Raw genomic sequence first — 24253 nt, 5'->3', positions numbered from 1 at the left:
ACAGTAAACCTAACCCTACCCCTAATTTATCCCTAAAATCAGAGGGGAATTGATAAGTTGAATAACAAGGGCATTGAAGAACCTAGCTCTGGTTGTAAAGCTAAAATTGACATTTCCTGTAAACGCAAGTGCAACATGTTCCTGGATCAATATCCTGGTTGATCCTGGAACAACATTTCAATCAACCAATCAGAATTGAGGCATATTCTGATTGGTTGATTGGAATGTTGTTCCAGGATCAACCAGGATGTTGATCCAGGAACATGTTGCACTTGCTGAAATCACAATCACATACAGTATGTGGGCAGACTAACCAAAAGGCTATTGGTGCCAACCTGAGAAAATCCTTTTGACCTCAGGATCTGCGCTTTGGCTACATAAAATAAGCCAAAATCAGCCTTAATCTACTGCTGTGAAATGTGCAGTTAAGTATCACAATACAGAAGAAACATGATAGCCTAATGTGGTGGTTAAAACTTTTATTTTATGTAAAAAATGATAACATCGTGCACTGTTTCTGAAAGTAATTGTCCTGTTACTTATTTTACAAGCATACGCTGAGCCTTCCTTAGGGCAGTGTTGTGACATACATGTTTCAGCAGATTTCCTTTTGAATTCAGATGCACTTGATAATAATTCAGAGCAACCTGATGTTGTGTGATGTAATTTCCTCCAAGTTCGGCAGTTTGAAAAAAAAGAAAAAGGAAAAGCATAAAAGAATAGCATTAGAATAGCAACTGTCTTTTGAGAGAGAAATTAGAATTTGAACACATCAAATCGCTGTTCATTTGAACAAAAACAAATCTCAAAGGAAGAGACAGTAGTAGTCATGGACCTAGAACAAGATGGTGAACAAAAGACCAATAGCAGCTGTATTGAGAAGGAACTGGACAGAGATAAAGATATTTTAGGTGATAAAGACCAGAACACCAAAGAGGGAGCCCAAAACCGCAGTAAGCAAACTTTTATTATTAATCAAAAGATGTGAAATATTTTAACCAATGAATATTTTATTGGTGAGATTTGGCAGGTAAAATGCCTGTTTTTACTGATATATTTAGTTTAGTCATTTTCAGTTTTTGTTTTCAACTAGTGTATATTTTTTTATTTTTGCATTTATGGACACACTTTAAAAGTTCATATAGTTTAAATTAAAAAAATAACCTTCCTATTTAAGATTTTGCTTTTGTGTTTTGCAGGAGTGGTTTTGATTGTAGCATGCTTGGGTTTCATATGTATATTTCTTTTAGCTGCCATTGTAGTACTGCATATCAAACTCATGGCAGATAAAGATATAGAAGTTACACAGATGTTACAGTCCAATGCAAGATGTCAAACTGAGAAAGACCAGCTACAGCACACCATCAGCTCTCTGAGTGAGAAGAACCAGAAGAAAAGAGTCAATGATCCCACTTTTGAAATAAGCCAGTTACTGAGGAATTTGGACTCTTTCAAGCAGAAGAATCAGGAGTTGGAGAAAACAGTCGATCAGCTCTTTTCTGAAAAAAGCCAGTTAGAGAGAAAATATGATTCTTTGAATCAGACGAAATTGGAGCTTGAAAAAACAGTCAACAATCTCACTTCTGAATACAGCCAGTTACAAAGAAGTCTTGAATCTTTGAGTCAGAAGAATCAGGAGTCGGAGAAAAGATTCAATAATCTTACTTCTGAGAAAATCCAGTTACAAAAAAATATGGACTCTTTCAATCAGAAGAATCAGGAATTGGAGGAAAAAAACAATCAGTTACAAAGAAGTTTTGAATCTTTGAATCAGAAGAATCAGGAGTTGGAGAAAAGAGACAACAATCTCACTTCTGAAAAAAGTCAGTTACAGAGAAAATATGACTCTTTGAATCAGACAAAACTGGAGCTTGAAACAACCGTCAAAAATCTCACTTCGGAAAAGAGTCAGTTACAAAGAAGTTTTGAATCTTTGAGTCAGAAGAATCGGGAGTCGGAAAAAAGATTCAATAATCTTACTTCTGAATGCAGCCAGTTACAAAGAGGTTTTGAATCATTGAGTCAGAAGAATCAGGAGTCGGAGAAAAGAGTCAATGATCTCTCTTCTAAGAAAAGCCAGTTACAGAAAAATGTGGACTCTTTCAAGCAAAAGAATCAGGAGTTGGAGAAAAGAGTCGATCAGCTCTCTTCTGAAAAAAGCCAGTTGAAGGGAAGTTTTGACTCTTTGAATCAGACGAAACTGGGGCTGGAAATGCAAGTCAACAATCTAACGTCTGAATACAGCCAGTTACAAAGAAGTTTTGAATCCTTGAGTCAGAAGAATCAGGAGTCGGAGAGAAGAGTCAATAATCTTACCTCTGAGAAAAGCCAGTTGCAGAAAAATTTGGACTCTTTCAAGCAGAAGAATCAGGAATTGGAGAAAAAAGTCAATGATATCTCTTCTGAAAAAAGCCAGTTACAGACAAGTTTTGACTCTTTGAGTCAGAAGAATCTGGAGTTAGAGACTGAGCTAAGCAAGTGTTTTAAGAAAGGTTTGTAGCACAGGATTAGTATGTAGTTGCAGTTTTCTATACAGTATAAATAAAATACAATAGTATTGTATTTAGTACGGAAACAGCTGGTATTCTTTTCATATCCATTTTAAAAAGTGTACTGCTGTGTTTCAGATTTTTCAGGTTCAGGTTTGTTCTTGTCCAGTGAAGCAATGAGCTGGTCTGACAGCAGGAAGTACTGCAGGGATCGTGGCGCTGATCTGGTCACTATCAAAAATATTGACAAGCAGGTGGGTTTAGGAGCAAATACTAGCAACTTCGTTATATATCAGTTAAACAATCCCAGATAAAGAACGTTATTGAAATTATAGAAATGTATTGAAGATCACAAACACTGAGATTCTCGCTCATGTCTTGTTTCATACACAGAAGTTCATTTCTTCATTCGTCAAGGACGCTGTGTGGATCGGTTTGTCTGACATAGAAAACGAGGGGAAAATGAAATGGGTGGATGAGTCATCACCGAAACAAGGGTAAGTTTTAAAACGCTCACAGAAAACCACTGTGCAGCGTATGCATTTGTTTTAAACCTGTCTTTGTTAACTAGTTGCTTATTAGCATACTTATTTTTAACTTATCAGCTGCTTATTAGTACTAATAAAGCACATATTCTCCCGGTTTAAAAAACAGCATGTGTTGGTTAAGTATGTTTTGAAGCTGGGATGCTGGTTTATGCTGGTCATGTGCTGGCAATGGACCAGCATCCCAGCATCAAAACACTCTTGACCAGCATATGCTGGTGTTCTCAACAGGGCTTCGTGACCATTGTCATGCTTATGAACTTGTTTTGTGTGTTTTCTCCCCATGTGCTCCCTGTGACCCAGTTTCTAAACAACTACCTTGCTAACAATTAATTAGCAGCAAATTAGGAGTTTGAGGCAAATGTCGTAGTTATTGGTTTGTTAATAGCGAGAATTGATCCTTCAAATAAAGTGTGATCTTTCTATGTATAATTGCATGACTTAGTAAATACTTCTTCAGGAACTGAATCTGTACGTTATTCAGGTTTTGGGCTGGGGGCGAGCCAAATAATGCTAGTGGAAATGAGGACTGTGTTGAACTGATCCCTTCCTCTGATGTCCTGAAAAACTGGAACGATGCCTCATGCTCAGATAAGAAAAGAGGGATTTGTGAGAAGTAGCATTGCTTCCTTCATCTTCCTGATGTTTAATAATGCTTGAGCTATTTTTAGTTGTTTTTATATCATCTTTTAAGCTATTTTAATAATACAATTGTAATTAATTTTTATGGTTTCGCTGTGTTGGTTTCTTACTGCAGTTATAAATCTCACAGCATTCTGTTACACATGGACTGCATTATGGGTAATCTCAGACAATAACATTTCTTATGTTCTTCATCAGAAGCAGCTGTATGTTAAAGAGCCACACAGATGGGAAATCAAAAATTACCTGTATTACAGTGTATGATGTAGCTATCCATCAGTGTAAACAATGTGCAAAGTAATTAAACCAAAAAGTTCACGAATTATAAAGTTATTGGCTTCTAAAGTAAGGAGTCGACTCTGAATCGCTGGAACGAGTCGTTATAGATTTCAAATCTTTTGCCCATCTCTATGTATGTCACTAGGAACACTTTGCATAATAATCTCCGCCTACCGTCTTGGGAGAAACGAAACTCTGACCTGCCCCCCCCCCCCCCCCCCCCCCCACACACACACACACACACACAGACGCTCTGGATCATGTCGAGGAGACAGTGTGTTTTTAATTGTAAAGGCAAGTTTGTTTTATTTTCACTGCCAAAGAATGAAGATCAGAAGAACCAATGGCTAAAATTCATTTTCACCGCAATACCAGAGCAGTACAACAAATCCCTTTTGTTGTGTTCACAACATTTCACTGATGACTGCTTTTCTAATCTCGGTGAGTACAAGGCGGGATTTTCAAAGCGTTTGGCCATAAAAGAGGGTTCATTACCAACTTTATTTAGACCAACGAGCATCTCCGAATCACAACGCGAAGTATGATTATGAAGTTATGTGTCCGTTTTCTCCCGAGCGTCTTATCAGTATGTGTGCTGTCTGCAGCCTTTGTCTGTGCTGATCTTCATTTACAAACACGTCATTAAAATGAAGTGTAACAAGTGAATACTCAACGAAGAGACATGAGAGAGATATCTATAGAAAGCTTGACATGTCTACTTTAAAACTAAACAAGTGCTGCTAACAGATATTCTGTGTAAAGTAATCCATATGAAAACAACGCGATGTCTGTTTTTCACGTCTCTCTTCATTATATCTAATGTGACCACGCCCCCGCGCTGAATGTGCTATTCAGATTCAAACTGAAGCGCGCGGCTTGAATACACACACACAGAAGAAAAAGCAGCGAGACTGTTCAAGTTTTTTATTTTACTGTTTGCTTCGCGGTGAGAGGAATAAGACATAATTCACCCCTAACAGATGCTAACGCATAGTTTACCATGAAGTTGTGTGCGGAACAACCAATCAAACCTGACTATGTTAGTTGACCAATCAGAACACAGTATGCTACCGAAAGGTGGGGTTTAAGGAAACTGAATCTTTTGAACAGCTTCGCGCGAACCGTTTGGGGATCTCTGAGAATTGAGGTAATTTTAAAATGATAATTTGACAAATTGACAATGTTTTTTAACCTTGGATGGATTTAAACCTATTGTACAGGACTTATAAACAGTGATAGGAAGCTTTGAATTTTCATCTTACTGGTTCTTTAACACAATGTTATTCTAGCTGTTATCATGCTTCTAATTTCTTTATCTGAAGTGTTGAAGTGACAATCACAGTGTCCAAGTGTCCAGATTTAACTAATTCACCTATTTTATTCTGATATTGAGTGTCTGTAAAACTGGTTTTGAGCTGAAATGCTTTCTCTTTTAAATAAAACATAATTTACCATTACCATAGTAATCCACCAGGATTTTTTTTTTATTCAACAAAAATGTCAGTTTATAGATATATGTATGTTTCTTTAATTATACATTTAGAATTAACACTAATAACCCACTAATAACTGCACAAAGAGACAAAGATTTTTTGTGCAGGCCTAGGCTATATAAGTATAAAAATCTACGTATTATCTTTTTTCAGTTTTTCTCAATCACTTTGCCTTAGTTCTCAAATGAGTTTTTATGTATATATATATATAGAGAGAGAGAGAGAGAGAGAGAGAGATTGCAACCCTAATCCATAGCAGCTACAGAAGTGCTGTATAAATACATTTATATTTGTAAAGTACATTTGTATTACATATAAACCTGACACACAGTTGTTTTTGTATAAGCATTGGAAAGATATGTATGAATGAATGAAAACAACAGAATGTTTACATGTAACACATTACTACAAAAATAAATGTACTGTATAAATAAAAATGTTAATTTCCTTTTTGTGTACTACACATTTTTACCTAGTGTTGAAATACCTATCTAAAATGCTGTGTGATACACAGAAGAAAATGCATACAACAAATATGAAATAAAATATGCATATAACAAATATTTCCATGCTGCCAAAAGCTTCTGATGAGGATTTGTTCTGTTTAACTTGCATTAACTTCTCTGATAGAGGGTTCAAACAATAACTTTCCAAACCGTAATGGTACAAATAACTTTCTTTAGGTGAAGTTATCCACCCAGTGACAATAAACTTTTGTCGAACTAATCACACAATGTTTTTTGCACAACTTTAATCAACTGTTAAGGAATATTTTGCAAGGGAGTGAGGCACACCCGTTTTTCTGCAGTTTCACTACTTCATCTGTTAGAAGATTGATGCAAAGGGGAAAAACTATGTAAGTTTGCAGCATTTCACAATTTTATACTTTGTTTTAAAAAGAAATTCTGGCCCATGTTTGGCTTTCACATTTTGCACTTTGATGCATTTGTTTTGCAAAAAGTAACAAAAAAGGCCAGCATTTGAAAGTTCATATAGTGACATCTATGGGTGCCTTTAAAGGGTTACTCCATCCCAAAATAATTGTTTTTTTTTTTTGTCATTAATCACTTACCCCCATGTTGTTACAAACTTGTAAAAGCTTAGTTTGTCTTCGAAAAACTGTCCTATAGACTGCCAAATAAATAATAGTGTCAAGGTCCATGGAAATATGCAAGACATCTTCAGAATAGTCCATCTGCCATCATTGGTCTGCCACCATCTGTGTACTGCTCAGAATTGGCAAAATGGCGCTATGCTGATTTGGAGAGACTCAGAGCAAAGGAATTGTTGAATAAAGTCGTTATTTTTGTTTTCTTTGTGTATGTCTATGGGACAGTCACAGGCTATGGAATTACATTTGTTTCAATAATAATGAACAAAACTTTATAAAACTGAACGTAACTTTTTCAGAAACTATCAAAAATATGCCATTACAAAAGAAGAAAAACAATGAAAACGAAAAAATGCAGTCAGTCGCACAAATTTAACAACCTCTTCAAATATGTTTCATTCTTTGTTAATGTTTTTCAAAGATTCGTTTTCGCTAATCGTGGATTCTGAATGCATTGCCACAGATTTTGCTTACGTTTCGCAGTTTTTCGTTTGGTGTTTTGACACGAACCTCTCATGGGGGCGGGGTTAACAGTGATCTACTCTGATTGGATAGTGAGCTTTTGATGGACAGGTGCTCTCTGACCGGGAAGTACAGACGCCACTCAGTGGCGCACATATTAAAATATAATAGACAGTCGAAGGTCTTTGAGTGCACACCAGTGGATGCTAATGGAAAACATAGGGTCTCTTCTTGCCCCCTTGGAACAGATGACCAAGGAAATAAGCTCGGCTAAAGCCTCGGCTGCAGAGGTTATTCTTTTGATAGCACCACTGAAGCTTCTGCTGGGAAAAGAGGTGGAAACAGATCACGGTGTAAAAACAGCTAAAAAGACTCTTTTGGAGGCTGTTAACAAGCGCTTTCGAGACACCGAGTCCAACCCTCTATACTGTATTGTAACTATACTAGACCCGCACTTTAAAGAAACATTATTTCGACGAAGAGAAAAAGCAGCGAGTGCGTGAAATGACACAAAAAGAGCTGACGGAGATTGAAACATCTGGTGAAGGAAGAGACTCGATGGGGAGCGCACCGCAAACGGTGCCCGAGAAACGGTCACGTACAAGTGGGGAGGCGTACACTCCCTCACTTTCTGAGATGTTTGACGAAATTTAACAGGAAAGCACCCCAATTCGTAGCGGTGTTGAAACAAGAGCAGCCGCACAACAAATAGAGATGTATCTAGCTGAACAACCCATTTGCCAGAAGCGGCAATCCTCTGGACTACTGGCGCGCAAACAAAGACCGCTTTCCATTGCTCGCACAGATTGCACGCAGGTATTTATCTGCCCCAAGCACCAGCACAGACAGTGAGAGACTATTCAGTGCAGCATCTCATGTTCTTAAGGAGAAGATGAACCGTCTTTCTTGTCAAAAAGCTGAGCAACTTCTGTTCTTAAAGAAAAACCTGACACATTTACTTAAATAAACAGCAGTCAAATTTTCTGTTTATATAGTTACATTAAAATTTGCGTAGCACTGCACAACTGTGTTTCCTAAGGCTACGTAGGCTTAAATGTGGTTTACAGTTTGAGTTTGGATTAAGTTCTATTGCTGTTTTTGCACTGTTATTTTGCACAGAAATTTAAAATGCAAATAAATAATTGTTTACATGCAGCAACAGAATAGAGGCCCACTGCCATTTTGTGATATTTGTGTGCAGTTATTCAGATAATTGTGGATTGTTTTCCCCCCACAAATGTTATATTTTATTCAATGGAAGAAAACTTGAAGAATAATAATATTATTTATTTATTGTTAAAAATATTTGAGGTTTGTTATGTAACTGTAAGTGTTAATAAAAGTTTGATGATAATTCTGTTGGTTTGTGATTATTTTTTTTTTTGGATGTAAATCCCGTGGCAAAACATAGAAACAAAATAGAGACATCATTAGCATAGCTGCTGATCCAACAAACTAAAATTAATAAGTTTAACCGAAGCTAAAGAATAAGAATGCACATTTGATCAGATGCAACTACACTCACAATTTAAGAGATATTCGACTGCTTGGCGAAAGAGATGCATTTTTAATCTAGATTTAAACAGAGAGTGTGTGTCTGAACCCCGAACATTGTCAGGAAGGCTATTCCAGAGTTTGGGAGCCAAATGTGAAAAAGCTCTACCTCCATATGTATGTTTATACCTTTTGTATGTTTTTGTTCTCTGCATTAATAAAAATAGAAAAAGAAAAAAAAAAGCTCTCAAGGTATATAATATTTGATAATATTTGACCTTTGTTTGTCTCAATAAAGATGAGCTTTCAGGAGACAGAGACACGGAGCAGCATCATCTTCCTCCTCCGCTTGTCCTTCAAGGCAGCTTGAAGTAAGCTTGTGTTACTGGAGTAACCAATAACATTGATACAAGTTTTTCTTCAAGCTGCCTTGAAGGACAAGAGCTCATCTTTACAGACTGAGACCATCGAAGGTCAAATATTATTTACATATCTAGTAATACAAATCACAATCACGAGAGCTTTCCAATATACCCAACACTGGGTGACGTCTGTACTTCCCGGTCAGAGAGCACCTGTCCATCAAAAGCTCACTGTCCAATCAGAGTAGATCACTGTTAACCCCGCCCCCACGAGAGGTTTGTGTCAAAACACCAAACGATAAACTGAGAAACGTAAGCGAAATCTGTGGCAATGCATTCAGAATCCACGATTAGCGAAAACGAATCTTTGAAAAACATCAACAAAGAATGAAGCATATTTGAAGAGCCTGTTAAATTTGTGCGACTGAGTTAATTTTTTTAGTTTTCATTGTGTTTTTCTTCTTTTTTAATGGCATATTTTTGATAGTTTCTGAAAAATTTACATTCAGTTTTATAAAGTTTCGTTCATTGTTATTGAAACAAATGTAATTCCATAACAGGCCTCCAGGTTTTCACCCAGAATATCTTAAATTGTGTTCCGAAGACAAACCAAGCTTTAACAGGTTTGGAACAACATGGGGGTTAGTGAGTAATGACACAATTTTTCATTTTGGGATGAAGTATCCCTTAACGTCTGAAAAAAAAGTCTCCTGTCCAGTCTCTTGCAATCCATATCCCAAATACATAATATGTAAATTTTAAATTTATGTGTACAAAATAGAAAAAGTGAATGCTGTGCATTTTCAATTATCATGAAAAGTGCAGCCAAATCTGAACATGGCTAAACATTTTGACATCTTGGTTAATCAACATCAAGAACACAAGGACTTTTCATTTTTATATATGATAAATAGGCCTACATATCTTTTTTATTACATATTTTTGAGAGATAAACTAAGGATTTTATGCAACACAGGCTTCTGCAAAGTAATCCATTTTGTGGTGCTGGTTGTAGGTGCAAACTGTTTTGAAAAATGCACTTACTGGTAAAATGTATCAAAGAAAAACTGTAAGAAAATGCCTTTAATTTGTTTTCATTTATACTCAAGCTGCTTATATTAACACAGTGAAAATGTCAGAATTTCTCCAGTATCACAGTTAGGAATGAAATGTCATATTTATTCATATTAATCATATTTAGGGTTCCATGAACAATTGGCACTGGTTTTATATTTGGATATGTCATTGTCGTTTGTGGAAATAACAGATGCTTGTGCAGATAAAATTAAGACAGGATGCAGAAGTGACTTCAGCTATTTTCTTAACTTGCATTTATATATATATATAAAAATAAAAGGGCTTTCTTAAATTTTAAACTGAAACTGATGTGGGTGTTATTTTCCAATTTTTTTTTAAGAGAAGCCGGTACAGCTCAGTCATTTCAAAAGCAGTTATCTGATATGAAAAAAAACGACCTATCTTTCTAATCTTTTTGTATTATATCTGTTTTCTTTTCATTTATTAAACAATTAACAAAAGCAACAATGTCTAAAACTAGCTTGCTTTATCTTTTTTTTATTCAGTTTTATTTTATTTTATTATAATATTTCATTTAAAAAGCCCTTGCTATGTGTGATGCATTTAGCTAACTGCGACTTATTATAGCACATGATGTACGATTATTTGGGCTTGTAGGGGTGTGTGTGTGTGTGTGTGTGTGTCTGTGTAGTCCCTCCCTACCTATGGGTGTCGCTAATGGACAGTGTTATTCCTGCGGGTTTGCGGGATCCCGGTGCAGGTTGTACCAATGGGCCCTGTTTGAAAGTGTTTATTTTGTATATTCGTTCTGTTTATTTGTTTGTGCTTTTTACACAGTGTTTAAGTTTTTTCAAGCTTGTAAGTGTCCAGGTACAGAAATTGAAAAATTAAATGTACAGTCAAACCAAAATTTATTCAGACACCTTCAACATTTCTCAAATCTTAAGTTTATATGCTAAACTGTCAGAACAAATTAATCTTGATAATATCATAACTTTGATATAAAGATGTAATGGATTACAATCAAACAAAACTTCAGATAAAACTGTCAATATTTTGACCAATTACCAAGCAATGATTAATTTTGTTCAGTCTATGCTGTGAAAAGTGTGTAAGGTCAAAGTGTCTGAATAAAGTTTGGTCCCAAATATATCCGTTTTCTTAATCAATTTCACTATTAGTAAACTTTATGAAACATTTTTGGGTATAATATGTCACAGTTCACTTTATGTTGTGACATTTGACAAGTATGGCAAGTGGCAAGGCTTAATAACATGTGAAAATGATACGCTTTCATGTCGACATGCAGCAGCGTTCTGTCAACTGTCCTGAGCGTCTATTTAGACTGACCTCAACCAAACGTTTGAGATCGCTGGGGGTCCACCTCTGCCGTGGGCTCCTATAATCGTCACCACCTTTCACCCCACTAGCGACGGCCCTGGTGAGTGGAGCTCCACTCTCTAACAGGAAATACACTACCTCCATAGTTAATTTTATCTTATCATCGCAACAATGGCGAACTAATGCTGTCGTAACATGCAGTGCAAGCAGAACGCACAGGACTTGCGTGGAATTACGCCCAAAAGGGTTCAAAAACACAATGGAACTTACATTTCTAGCGAGTAATGTTAGCTGATGTTGCATGAACACAGGTTGTTTTCACATTAAATTTTTCACTCACTTCCAGGGATAGGATTTGCATGGAGGATGGAGCACTCTATACATTTTAAATGAATGTTGCTACACTAAAAACATTTATTTTACATATGACATTTGTTATTCTGATTTTACATAGGTGCAGATTGCCATGCCATACTGCAGGGCATCACCACATTACCACTGCCCCAATTGTTCACAAACAGTTATAAGGAGAGTGGACATGGAAAAGCTTTGGGTGCTTTTGTGCTCTCATATTCGCTCTTTAGGCTAAAGTAAGGAGACTGCTGCAGAGGCATTTCTCAGAGAAGATACTCTGTGGGATATGATGGCATTCAAATATTTGGAGAGGCAAAGGCAGCTAATTGTTTGAAGAGGCAGAAGGCTGCTTGTGCAGTGCATGTTCCTCTTTGTGGCCTGTGGACTTTGGTGGGTCTCCATCACATATATGGTTGTTGATTCACCTAACAGGAGCCTGACATTCATCATTTTTGCCTATTTTGGAGGATAATCGTCACCTATGACACTCAACGGAACACCTGGTATTGACCTTGCTCAAAGCCATGGACATCTTGTCCACACATACACATATCAATATGGCATCTTTTCCAAACCCAAAGAGACCTCTTCAAGTCAGAGGTGACCATAACACCAAGCTCAGATGCTTGTAGTCTTCTCGACATCACTTGTATGAAGAGAAGTGTGCAGTACATTTTCAAAGAGAAAAAAATTCCAGAAGCGCTGCCAAAAGCTACAACATCGAGAATGAAGATGGCATACCCAAAGAAATTCTTTCCTCTTGAGACAACACGCCAGTTATGCACTGGACATCCTGTGCTTGCAGAGGCTGTGCTTGTTACAAACACAATTCCAAAAAAGTTGGGACACATTTTAAAAAGAAATTTACGAATCTCATAAATGTATATTTTATTCACAGCAGAATATAGATAACATATCAAATGTTGAAAGTGAGACATTTTGAAATGAGTTGAGGAGAAAAGTTGGGACAGGTAGCAATAAGAGGCCCGAAAAGTTAAATGTACATATAAGGAACAGCTGGAGTACCATTTTGCAACTTATTAGGTCAATTTTCAACATGATTGGGTATTAAAAGAGCCTCTCAGAGTGTCGGTGTCTCTCAGAAGTCAAGATGGGCAGAGGATCACCAATTCCCCCAATGCTGTGGTGAAAAATACTGGAGCAATATCAGAAAGGAGTTTCTCAGAGGTCAAAAAAGAAGCCATATCTATAAATGATCCAGAAGCACGGGTGTTTTATCTGGGCCAAGGCTCATTTAAATTGGACTGTGCCAAAGATGAAAACTGTTCTGTGGTCAAATGAATCAAAATTTGAAGTTCTTTTTGGAAAACTGGGACACAATGTCATCCGGACCAGCTTTTTTTTGGCTGTGTAGAAGAAGGATCCGGGGACTGAAATGGCCAGCCTGCAGTCCAGATCTTTCACCCATAGAAAACATTTGGTGCATCATGAAGAAGATGAAGATGTGACAAAGAAGACCAAAGACAGTTGAGCAACTAGAAGCCTGTATTAGACAAGAATGGGACAACATTCCTATTCCTAAACTTGAGCAACTTGTCTCCCCGGTCCCCAGACGTTTGCAGACTGTAATAAATTGAAGAGGAGATGCCTCACAGTTGTAAACAGAGTTGATGCCATGAAATTTAAAATCAACTTATTTTTCCCTTAAAAAGATAATTTTTCTCAGTTTAAACATTTGATATGCCATCTATGTTGTATTCTGGTGCATTAGTCTCCATTAGTACCTCTTAACAAAGCACTGAGTAAATTGCAGCCTTTGTTTAGAGACCCTCAACGCATCTAAAACTAACAGTACATAAGCGTTTCCAAAAATGTTGTACAACTGAAATTGCATGTAAATGACATGCAGTAAAAAACGGGCAATAAAGATGCACACCATCAATGCCAATTCAAGAGCAGAAGAAACTGCTGTTTCTGAATGCAGCCCTGCAAGATGTGAATTGTTAAACTGATTTTATGCTGAAGACATCGCAGAAAATGCAGAAGAGGCATGGATGCTACAATGCTTCGGCCAAGAATTTAATAACAATTCCTGGCCAGTCCAAGTTGGTCATCAATGTGGTCCAAGTAGAGAAGGAAAGTCAACATTTAACAAGCAACAAGTTCCATTTTTGTAGTCCAACACAGTACACCATCACACCTTGCTGAGTTTAAGTGTGAGAAATATTGGATGAGCTACAGTTCTCCAGTTCCTAAAATGTGCAAGTGCTGCAAACAGCATGACAAGCATAACACAAAAGGTGCAAGGGTTCATAAAATAAAATCCTGGAGAAGAAAGAAGCCAGAGGGGACCATGGCTGGCCTGAGACTTCTTAAAGCAAGGTCAAAATTATGGCATTTCCTATGTTCTGAAATTCATTCAGAAACATAGTGGTGTAATTAATCGACAGATTAAACAGGACTGGAGTTTGTGTGAATCACTAAGCAACTCTAAAGAAGGAATTTTAAATGTAAAATTTAGAATAGAATTTTAGAATGAAACAAAAAAAAAAACAGCCCAAGCTTTGAAGACTTGTCATGGACTGATGAACCAGGTTGTAGCTCTTCATTCCCATCTGATCGTACATATTGCTGTGAGGAGAATGAAGTGAAAGAAGTATTCATTGACAACTGCAGTGAAAGTGGAGAGGTTTCGATATTATTTCAATGCTATTTAGTAGTCCATGAAATGTTATTTTAAAATACCACCAATGTCTGGACTACCATTGGTTGCTGATGGTGGGGAACCATGAACGAGTGACAGCTGAGGTCTTACTCAGAGAGAGCTTGGAGTCTATAATGAACGTGCCACTGGCGGAAATTTTACCAAACTTGGAGGACAGACAGACACTTCACTCAGAATTTAAAGAATTGGTTTGTCGTGTAGTAGTTCAGCGTTTCACTGCCAATATTCATGCCAACCTCTTTTCTGTCAAATGAAAAGAAGCAAGATTGGTTTGATGAAAAATCCTTAACATTGTTGACACGTATATTCTCAATGAATTTTCAGAATTTCATAACATGTTGCAAGGCGATCTCCAGAGAGTACAGTTGTACCTCAACTAATTGAGTGTCAAATGCCGAGGTACAGCCATCCACCTTTCAAAAGTCAACACGATCTAACAGAGCATTTCAAGAAGGGCCATGACATTTCTGTGTCTGATCATACCAAGAAGAAGATTGTGTTTTCGATAATCACAGTGCCTTCTTAAAGATGGGCCTTTTGGAGCATGACTACCAAGTGTGAGAGAGGGGATTAGAAAAAAGGACATAGCGCCCTTAGGAAACTTGGCTATATTAAGGTTGACTATATATTTATCTTTTAAAAATGTCTTTGAGCTACACTAGTCACCATTCAAAGTGTCTCAAACATCTACTTTACAGACTACCTATGAAGAGGAAAAAACTATCTGCTGCTGCTTCCTCTGAATGGGAGAAATTAAAGGTTTTGATGGAGATTGCTGCTGTTTTTCAGACAGACAGAATCAGGCCAGTTACTGACAGCAGCTCAGGTACAAGTAACAGAGGAGCTGAGGTTAAAACAGTGCCATTTGTACTAAAGTAAAGAGAAAGATTATGAATTACTTGTATGAAGAAAGCGATCATCCTGCTGTATCACCATCTACCTTTAAATCACACTGAGATTTTATATTTGACTTGTACATCACAATTGTCACTGTTTAGTTTTTAATACTGGTATAAATTGTTTCTAAACCCAGATATAAAGTTCTGCCTTTTAGACACAATCTCTATCATGTTGTGTTCCCTTAATATTTCCAACGCATTATTAGACAACATGTATTTAAATATATACTTCACCAAGAAACCAACTCTGAACTCCTCTGGCATTTACGTTTGGATAATGACAGGACTTTTATTTTGGTTTAGTGGTGTGACGTCATAAGACTGCGCCGCTTTCCAGCATCTCCTGTGATTCGGCTGAAGAAAGGTTTGTGTTTAAATTAAAGCTTCTAAATCAATGCTGTGCAGGCTATTTTATACGTTTTATAAGCGAGGTAAATTAGACACTGTGATACTTTTTCGTAACGTTAGTTGTAATTGTAAATGTAGCGAATCAGTTTATCATCAAGATGAGTTCACTCACTTGCAAGTAGAACAAGCCAAATGATTCGTTCACTCCTTTATGAAACTCCGACTCAATTGAACCGATTGATTCGCAAAACGATTCAGTGATTCGAATCGCAAACTCAAACGTGCAGTGATAGCTTTTACAAACCAGTAGAACATTTTCCGTAAAAACGAAATGTATTCATACAACAAATATTAAAGAGACATGTAATAATAATGTAAACATGTATGGCTAAATCTGAAATGTTCGTATAATATGTTTTCTTTAATCCAATTATAGTGCTAGTTTTGAGTGTTCTTTCGTGTTAACTGACTATTAACTAACACTCTTCCCAGTGCACTGAACTCAACTAGGGAGCAGATTGAGACGCAAGGAAGGTGTGTCCAAACACACAGGAAAACTCCTCCTGAATCATCTGAGATTCACTGACGAGACACACTAATTAAGATGGAGTTCATAAAAGAAGAGAGTGAAGATGTGAAGATTAAAGTCAAATATGAAGATACTGAGACACAAACGAATATTGAGTTTATTAAAGTGGAGAGTGAAGACATGAAGATCGAAGAAACATTTGTCAAACATGAAGATACTGAGACACAAACAGGTTGGTTTTTACTCACAAAGCTGAACTCACTCAACCTGATCCTTATTAAAATGTCTAGCTTCACAGAAATTAATAATATTATTGAATAATGCCACATGAGCATCCTAAGTTAAGCTGCTTTATTTGACTTGGAACAGGTCCTCGTGTTGAGATCACATGACCAGACAATAACGTGTGTTTGTGTGATATATATATATATATATATATATATATATATATATATATATATATATATATATATATATATATAAGATAGAAGTCCCATCAGGTCCGGCTGCTTTCCTGACGTTCACTCGCTTCAGTGCCCTCCGAACCTCGTCCTCCAACACTGTGATCACATGATCATCGCTGCTCTTACTGCTGCTTCCTGATCGGCAGACTCGCACTGCTTAGATTGTTTTCAATGCGGCCGTAGAAATAGTTTAGCTCGTCATCCAACGAAGGATCTGCTCTCACCTATTCTATTTCTAAAGGCACAGATGGTCCTTAGTCCTTGCCAAATGTGTCGGGAGTCATTGAGTTGGAAATGAGACTCATATGTGTTCCCTTTATCGGTGTTTGGCGGCTCTTATTGCGTGTAGGAGAGCATAGCACGATGCTTTTTACTCGCTCATGTAAGCAGCAGTGCACCCACAATTTCTGATTAGAGAAGGTCCTTATAGTTATTGTTTCAGTTGCTTGTTCAGCTACCGTGTTTACAAAGTATATTCATACATCCGTGAACTCAGTGACGTCAGATGAATTTGCCCAAAACATGTCCCAGTTAGGTATGTTGGTGCCGTGCCAGTGGTCGTCTTGTAGGCAAGCATCAGTACTTTGAATTTGATGCGAGCGGGTACTGGTAACCGGTGTAACCTGATGAGGAGAGGAGTAACGTGAGCTTTTTTTTGGCTCATTGAAGACAACCCTCGCTGCTGCATTCTGGATCAATTGCAGAGGCTTGACAGTACATGCAGGAAGGCCTGCCAGGAGAGCATTACAATAGTCCAGTCTGGAGAGAACAAGAGCTTGGACGAGAAGTTGGGTAGCTTACTCTGACAGGAATGGTCTAATCTTCCTAATGTTGTATAAGGCAAACCTGCAGGACTGGGTCGTTGTAGCAATGTGGTCTGTGAAACTTAACTGATGATCCATCACAACTCCTAGGTTCCTGGCTGTCCTCGAAGGAGTAATGGTTGATGAACCCAGCTGTATAGAGGAGTTGTGATGAATCAATGGGTTAGCTGGAATCACCAGGAGTTCTGTCTTCGTAAGGTTAAGCTCAAGGTGAGGGTCATTCATCCAGCTGGAAATGTCACTCAGACAGGCTGAAATGCGAGCAGCTACCATCAGGTCATCTGGTTGGAATGAGAAGTAGAGTTGGGTGTCATCAGCGTAGCAGTGATAAGAAAAGCCATGCTTCTGAATGACGGATCCTAATGACGTCATGTAGATGGAGAAGAAAAGTGGTCCAAGTACTGAGCCTTGAGGAACCCCAGTAGTAAGGTGTTGTGACTTAGAAACATCACCCCTCCAAGACACACTGAAGGATCTGTCAGAGAGGTAGGACTTAACCCACAGGACTGCTGTTCCAGAGATGCCCATCTTTCTGAGGGTGGACAGGAGAATCTGGTGATTAACAGTGTCAAAAGCAGCAGACATTTTATATAAATGTGTATATATATATATATATATAATAGTTTTAGAATTTGGTCCTCTTTCACTTCTGTTAAAGGGATAGTTCACCCAAAATTTTTCCAAATTCAGTCCTTGATTCGAATTTCTCATAAGCTTAATAGATTTGGTCTAAAGAGAGAAGAATTACGTACACAACATGATTTATCATATTATTTTTTACTATTGATTATTACACAAATTCAGCAATGCTCTATATTAGCTCTATATATTCTATACTAGAAAATTTTAACCTGAGTATCAATGGCATAACATTGTGAATTATAATGATAATGTCCCTGAAGGTCAGGATATACAAGATAAAAGCAGAGGACCTAATACTGACCCCTGATGTACTCCTTATTTGTGTTTGATGAAATGTCTATGTGTTTGCACAAAGTATTCGCAGTCAGAGAGATTTAAGACCTAAAACATACTAATGCTTACTGACAAATTAAAACAATTCTCAAGCCCTCCAAAAGAGTGCTGTTATGTGTGTTTAAAGAATAGCACTAGAAAAAGATATACTCATGATAAGATGCCAAAAGCAGCTCATGTATAAGTTTAATAAATGATTGTGCTCAAATGCTGAATTAAAATTTTCATAAGTTTAAATCTGAATTTTCATCAATGTCAAAGGTCCGGAAAAACTGATTATTACAAAGCTTTTTTTCTCAGTAAAAATGCATAACAAATAAACACTAATTTATAAAAATGAATAATAATAAAATGCCTTTTGCATTCAAAAAACTATAAGTGCAAAAGTGGCAAAACAACTAATTTCATGTCATTTATAGAGGTCTACGGATACGTGATTTTCTCTGGCCGATGCTGATATGTAGAAATCAGGGCAGCCAATGGCCAATTATAATACCAATTATTTTTTATTTTTGGTGTATATGTTTGGCCGATTTTCTTTTTTTCTCCATCATATAAAAGCAGAAGTAAATGTTTATTGCAGAGGAAAATATAGTAATAATAACAGTAGTAGTAGCCTAATTTATAGTAATAATAGGCCTACATAGCTCAAAACTAAAGCACCTTCTCAAAATAGTTCTGAAGCATCCTTTTTGTTTGTTGACAGACACCAGTGTTTCCCAGACTTGCAATTGAAAATTCATTCTTCGCTGTTGGAGTGAGAGATAAAGTGGTTCCTGGTTGACAGCTGTAATCTAATAAGCGCTGCTCTCACAAATACTACTTTATTACGAATAACTCAATGTATGCAGGGTTTCCGCGGGGTCTTAAAAAGCCTCACATTTAGTTGTATCAAATTTAAGGCCTTAAAAGTGTTAAATTGTACAAGAAAGTCTTAATTATGATATCAAGAGGTCTTTAATTTGGTGACTGAAAGACCAGAATTGTGATATGCTGAATGTAATGATTAAACATAAAAAGGCAATGATTTAATTGAATAAACATGAGTGCTGCAAATTCAAAGTCCGGTGCTGCATGTTATGCTGTTACCGGGAAAATTATATTTCTACCAAATGCTCCACCTGCTGGCAGAGTAAATGAGCATTTTTAATACAAGTTGTTTTGTTCAGAGTTCAGACCAGTATGAAAATCAACCCATGTTTTTACCCTGCAAAGACGCAGAGCTTTAAATGTGAACTGGTGGATCGATAAGACAATGCATTACAAATATCTAAACATAGGGGTGTGTGATATGTATGGTCCGTGATAATATTAACAATGTGCGATTTGATATTATGATTATATCATGAAAAGCAAACACAAAATGCACCTACAGATTGCACGCATACATTAGGTGATGAATTCTAGTAGGTTAGACACTAGTGAGCGTGCACATTTAGACTGTTCTTTCACTGCATGCATTAATCAGTCTATTAAATGCATTTAAAATTATCACATAATTTAAGAGTGCAGGGAGCAGATATTGTATATATTTATATTATTTGATATAGTTAATATAACACAAAGAGTTGGGGGGGGGGGGTCATCAAAAGTAAGCATGATGACAAATGTGATAAAGCCTCTATAACAGTCAAACTCTTGAGAAAATCATTGACATTAACATTTCTGTGACCTCTTCAACAAAGGCTGGAAAGTATTTTGGAGGCCTGTAAATAATAATAAACAGAATGTGTGGAGCACCTTTCAGCACAATCCCTAGATAATCAAAAGACAAATACTGACAAAATGACACTTGCTTGCATTGATAGACATCTTTAAATAGAGCAGCTACACCTCCACCTCTCCTAACAGTCCTGCTGACACTCATGTAAGTGAAGTTAGGAGGGGCTGCTTCATTTAGGACTCTTGCACTTCAGCTGTCTTCTAGCCATGTTTCATTTAGAAACATAAAATCCAGATTGTTTGTGGTTATAAAGTCATTGATTAGAAATTATTTATTTTTTAGTGAGCAAATTTTTAAAGATGCTAACTTGATGGCTGTGCTTTGTGTCTTTACATCAATCTTAGTTTGATGCATAATTGGCCGCAGATTAGATGAGTTTGCCCTTCGGCTTGAGAAGGCCTTAGACTTTCTATCACGTGATAAAACTGAAATAGAGAAAGCCACAGGCACACTGGGTTCAGACACATATCACTTTCTATCACGTGATAAAACTGAAATAGAGAAAGCCACAGGCACACTGGGTTCAGACACATATCACTGAGTGCTGCTATCAGTTGTTTTTGGTTCACCTTCAGCAGATAGAGGGTTTGGGCCCTGGCGTTGTGGCAGTGGTCGGAGAGCTCCCACAGGCTTTGATGGTTGGGTGCCCGCCGTTTTTTTGTTGATATCTGCGTGCTCTCAGCAAATGAGTGAGAGAGTTTAGTCCCAGCATACACCAATTCCTCCATTTTCTGTGAAAAGCACAGAAGTAGAGATGCTGGAGAGAGGGATAATATGTCTGGTGTTTCCGGTGGCTGTTATGTGTTGTCCTGGCTTCCCTGGCTGTTTTCCTGAAAGCTGTCCTTGGGTGCTGAATCTTGTAGCTGTTTTGATACATCACAGTCTGTCTGTGAGGAGCTCTGTTTGCAGGGCTCAGCCGGGAAAGTGTCTTTCATCAGTGCTTGTTTTGGCTGAATGGTGTTATCAGTGTCCTTGTGGGATATGCCAACCACATGATGACTCTGACCCAGTGTGTGTGTGTGTGCTGAATGGATTGACACACTCTGCTGAAGGATGACGGAGGGAGAAGTAGATCTTGTCCTTAAGCACTCTAGCACCAAGTTTGTTTGGTTGGAGGCCATCCGGTTTAAACAGTTGTCAATGTAGTCAAAGTAGTCAATGGCCCCAGAAAAGATTGAAGTTGTTGATGAAACTGACTCCTTTTATAAGACACGATCTTTGTAGCCATGTGTTCAGCCCAAGCAACTGTGAAAATATATTTGTTCCCCTTGCTGGGAGAGGTCCACTGATGAATGATTGAACTTTGAGTCTTCGAAGAGTTTCAAAGAGTTCACTGAAGTTCTTCTTAAGGAATTCTGACTGCTCTTTCCAAATATCATTCTTTCACACATGGATGATGAATCGATTTTCAGTCTTGTGCTTCATCAGAATGTTCTGAAGTTCCTTGTTCACATCAGAGACCGTTGCTTGAGGAAGGCAGCATGTTGTTGTAGTCCTGCTACGCATGTTTCTGATAACAGAGTCACCCACTATCAGAGTCCTGGGCTCGGCTGCGCTCTGAGCTGAATGTCGCGGTCTGCTCGTCCTTGAGCGCCTGTTAGTAGCAGTTTGCTGCTGGCTGATCAGATCCATGTTTATTCACATTTGGGGATTCCTCAGCTGCATTTATTAATGCTTCAAATCTGTTCTCAAGATGTATAGGAGGTGGTTGAATTCCAGTATTCACAAGCCTTGTCATAGTCGAATCTAGGGTAGAGGAACTATGGCAGCAATACGAGAAACTCGTGACAATCTGATATCTCATGTTCCTTTGGGTCTCGCCATCGATTAGTGTGGTGATCAGTCTCAGCTTGTTCCTCTACACTTGGTTTAAACTGTTGAGATTCAGAAGATTCGTGGGAGTCACCAGCTGAATGCTGAGAGGGTCTATGACGATGGTCTGCTGAGTGTTCCACCAAGTAACTTTGTTTCAAGAATCCCAATCCTATCTATCTCACCCGAGTTCACAGATCGCTCAACTCATCAGCTAGTGAACTGAATCAGGTCTGTCAAATAAGGAAAACATTCAAAATAAGAAGAGCAGTGGGTCTCTAGGACCAGGAGCGAAAGCCACTAGTCTATAATAAAACAGTTTTGATTATAATGTTGGTTATGGTGATTCAGTACTTTTATCTTGATTTTGATGTTTGTCGGTTTAAGCCATTAACCTATATTTGTTCTTTTTTACCTTAGACCTGGTGGCGTTGAAAGAAGAAAGTCAAGAACTGACAAAGATAGAAGAGAAAGATCAGTATGATAGAATTGACTTCATGACTGTTGAAAATTCCATACAGACTGAAACAACTCCACCACAAAAAAAAGTTCAGCAGACCGAATCTGACAGTTGCCTCACTTGCCTTCAATGTGGAAGGATGTTCAGTCAAAAATGTAACCTTAAAAGCCATATGAGAATTCATACTGGAGAAAAGCCTTTCACATGTCAACAGTGTGGAAAGAGTTTTAGACATAAACAAGGCCTTGATTCCCACATGAAGCATCATACTGGAGAGAAACCTTTCACCTGCCAAGAGTGTGGAAAGAGATTATCAAGTAAGGAAAACCTTAAATACCACATGAACCTTCACACTGGAGAGAAACCTTTCACCTGCCAACAGTGTGGAAAGAGTTTCTTACGTAAACAGAACCTTATATGCCACATGAATAGACACACTGGAGAGAAACCTTTCATTTGCCAGCAGTGTGGAAAGAGTTTTGATCGAAAACACACCCTTAAAAGCCATATGAGAATACACACTGGAGAGAAGCCTTTCACATGCCAACAATGTGCAAAGTGTTTTAGACATAAACAAGGTCTTGATACCCACATGAAACATCATACTGGAGAGAAACCTTTCACCTGCCAACAGTGTGGAAAGAGTTTTAGACATAAACAAGGCCTTGATTCCCATATGAAGCTTCACACTGGAGAGAAATCTTTCACCTGCCAACAGTGTGGAAAGAGTTTTAGGAAGAAAGAGTCCCTTAATTCCCACACAAAGAGCGAACACCCAGGAGAGAACGGTTTTATATGTCATCGGTGTGGAGAGAGTTTCAGTTGTAAAGTAAGCCTTAAAACTCATGAGACTTCACACTCCAGAGAAGCCATTGGCATATAATCTGTGTGGAAAGAATTTAGGACATAAAGCAACCCTTGATTAAACCCTTGTATACATCTTTCACGTGCCATCACTGTGGAAAGAGTTTCAGATTTAAAGGAATCCTTAAGGTCCGCTTGAGGATCCACACTGGAGAGAAACCCTTCGCCTGCACTCAACTGTGGAAAGAGTTCGTCATAAAAATAGCCTTTAGATTGACGAGGCTTCACACTGGAGAGAAAAGTAGAAAAGTAATGCAGATGTGAGACCATATTTGTGTTCTGTGTGGAAAGCTTTTTAAATGGCCCAGCAGTTTAAAACAGGTTATCTGTGTGAAACTAAAGCTATGTTCAATAAGGCCCAGATCTGATAGTCCACATGCTTGATCGAATGCATTCTCCAATTTTTATGAACTTGTCTTTTTTTTTTTTTTTGTATTGTACATATGAACTGCTGTGTGTTTGTGCGACCATCTGCTTTGTTATAGTTCAGTTCTCAAATTTTTGGTTTGTCAAAAGACACACTTTTGTGAAAATTCACGTCATAATTAAAAATAATTATGATTGTCATTATTTTCTGATTTCATTATTGAGTTTCATAACTGATGAACTTCACAATTAACATCATCATATCGCATCGCATTCTTCTGGGTTAAATTCCAGGATTTTGTACTTATAGGAATAGGCTTCACTGGGGTATGAGTACAAATGATATTTGGTTTCGATTGTTTTATTTAAGGGTTTCTTTAAGTGAAACGTCATAAATCCTTAGAATTTCTCTTAAGTATCCCTTTAAAATCCATTAAGTGTTGCAAAAAGCCCCTTAACTGTCCATTTCTGAAGGATAACATAAGGGTTGTAAAATGTCACCTCCAGTGTTACACAAAAGTCTTCTTCAAGACATGATCGGCTGTTATATATGTTAAACAGAATTTAATTATGCATTTATTCACATATTAACATTGGTCACATTACAAACAGCACATAATTACCTCAAAAGTGAGTGCGTCACACTCAAGAATATATTTATAATATTTTATTCCTGTATTTTCCTACATATTA

The 24253-nt window shown here is 37.5% G+C and overlaps 2 protein-coding genes across 4 annotated transcripts; both read left to right on the top strand.

The window, feature by feature from the left end:
• Positions 1-643: 643 nt before the first annotated feature.
• On the top strand, positions 644-5882 carry LOC127955946 (interaptin-like). Of its 2 annotated transcripts, XM_052553628.1 has the most exons (6): positions 644-953; positions 1200-1922; positions 2007-2492; positions 2628-2743; positions 2883-2986; positions 3519-5882. In XM_052553628.1, the coding sequence occupies exons 1-6, from the start codon at positions 830-832 to the stop codon at positions 3652-3654; spliced, it is 1689 nt and encodes a 562-aa protein (XP_052409588.1). In that variant the 5' UTR covers positions 644-829; the 3' UTR covers positions 3655-5882. The 2 variants fall into 2 exon arrangements, with proteins under 2 accessions (XP_052409588.1, XP_052409587.1); XM_052553627.1 differs by having other exon boundaries at positions 1200-2492; positions 3519-5881.
• A 9538-nt stretch (positions 5883-15420) lies between these two features.
• On the top strand, positions 15421-23764 carry LOC127956014 (gastrula zinc finger protein XlCGF8.2DB). 2 transcript variants are annotated; one of them, XM_052553763.1, is made up of 3 exons: positions 15421-15559; positions 16036-16304; positions 22291-23764. In XM_052553763.1, exons 2-3 carry the CDS (start codon positions 16148-16150, stop codon positions 23211-23213), a joined length of 1080 nt encoding a protein of 359 aa, XP_052409723.1. In that variant the 5' UTR covers positions 15421-15559; positions 16036-16147; the 3' UTR covers positions 23214-23764. The 2 variants fall into 2 exon arrangements, with proteins under 2 accessions (XP_052409723.1, XP_052409724.1); XM_052553764.1 differs by lacking the exon at positions 15421-15559 and adding an exon at positions 15804-15944.
• Positions 23765-24253: the final 489 nt, after the last annotated feature.

Source organism: Carassius gibelio, chromosome B4, assembly GCF_023724105.1.
Source record: "Carassius gibelio isolate Cgi1373 ecotype wild population from Czech Republic chromosome B4, carGib1.2-hapl.c, whole genome shotgun sequence".
Lineage (NCBI taxonomy): Eukaryota > Metazoa > Chordata > Actinopteri > Cypriniformes > Cyprinidae > Carassius > Carassius gibelio.
Note: the sequence above shows the minus strand (reverse complement) of the source record. Positions and strands in the feature narration are given on the sequence as shown.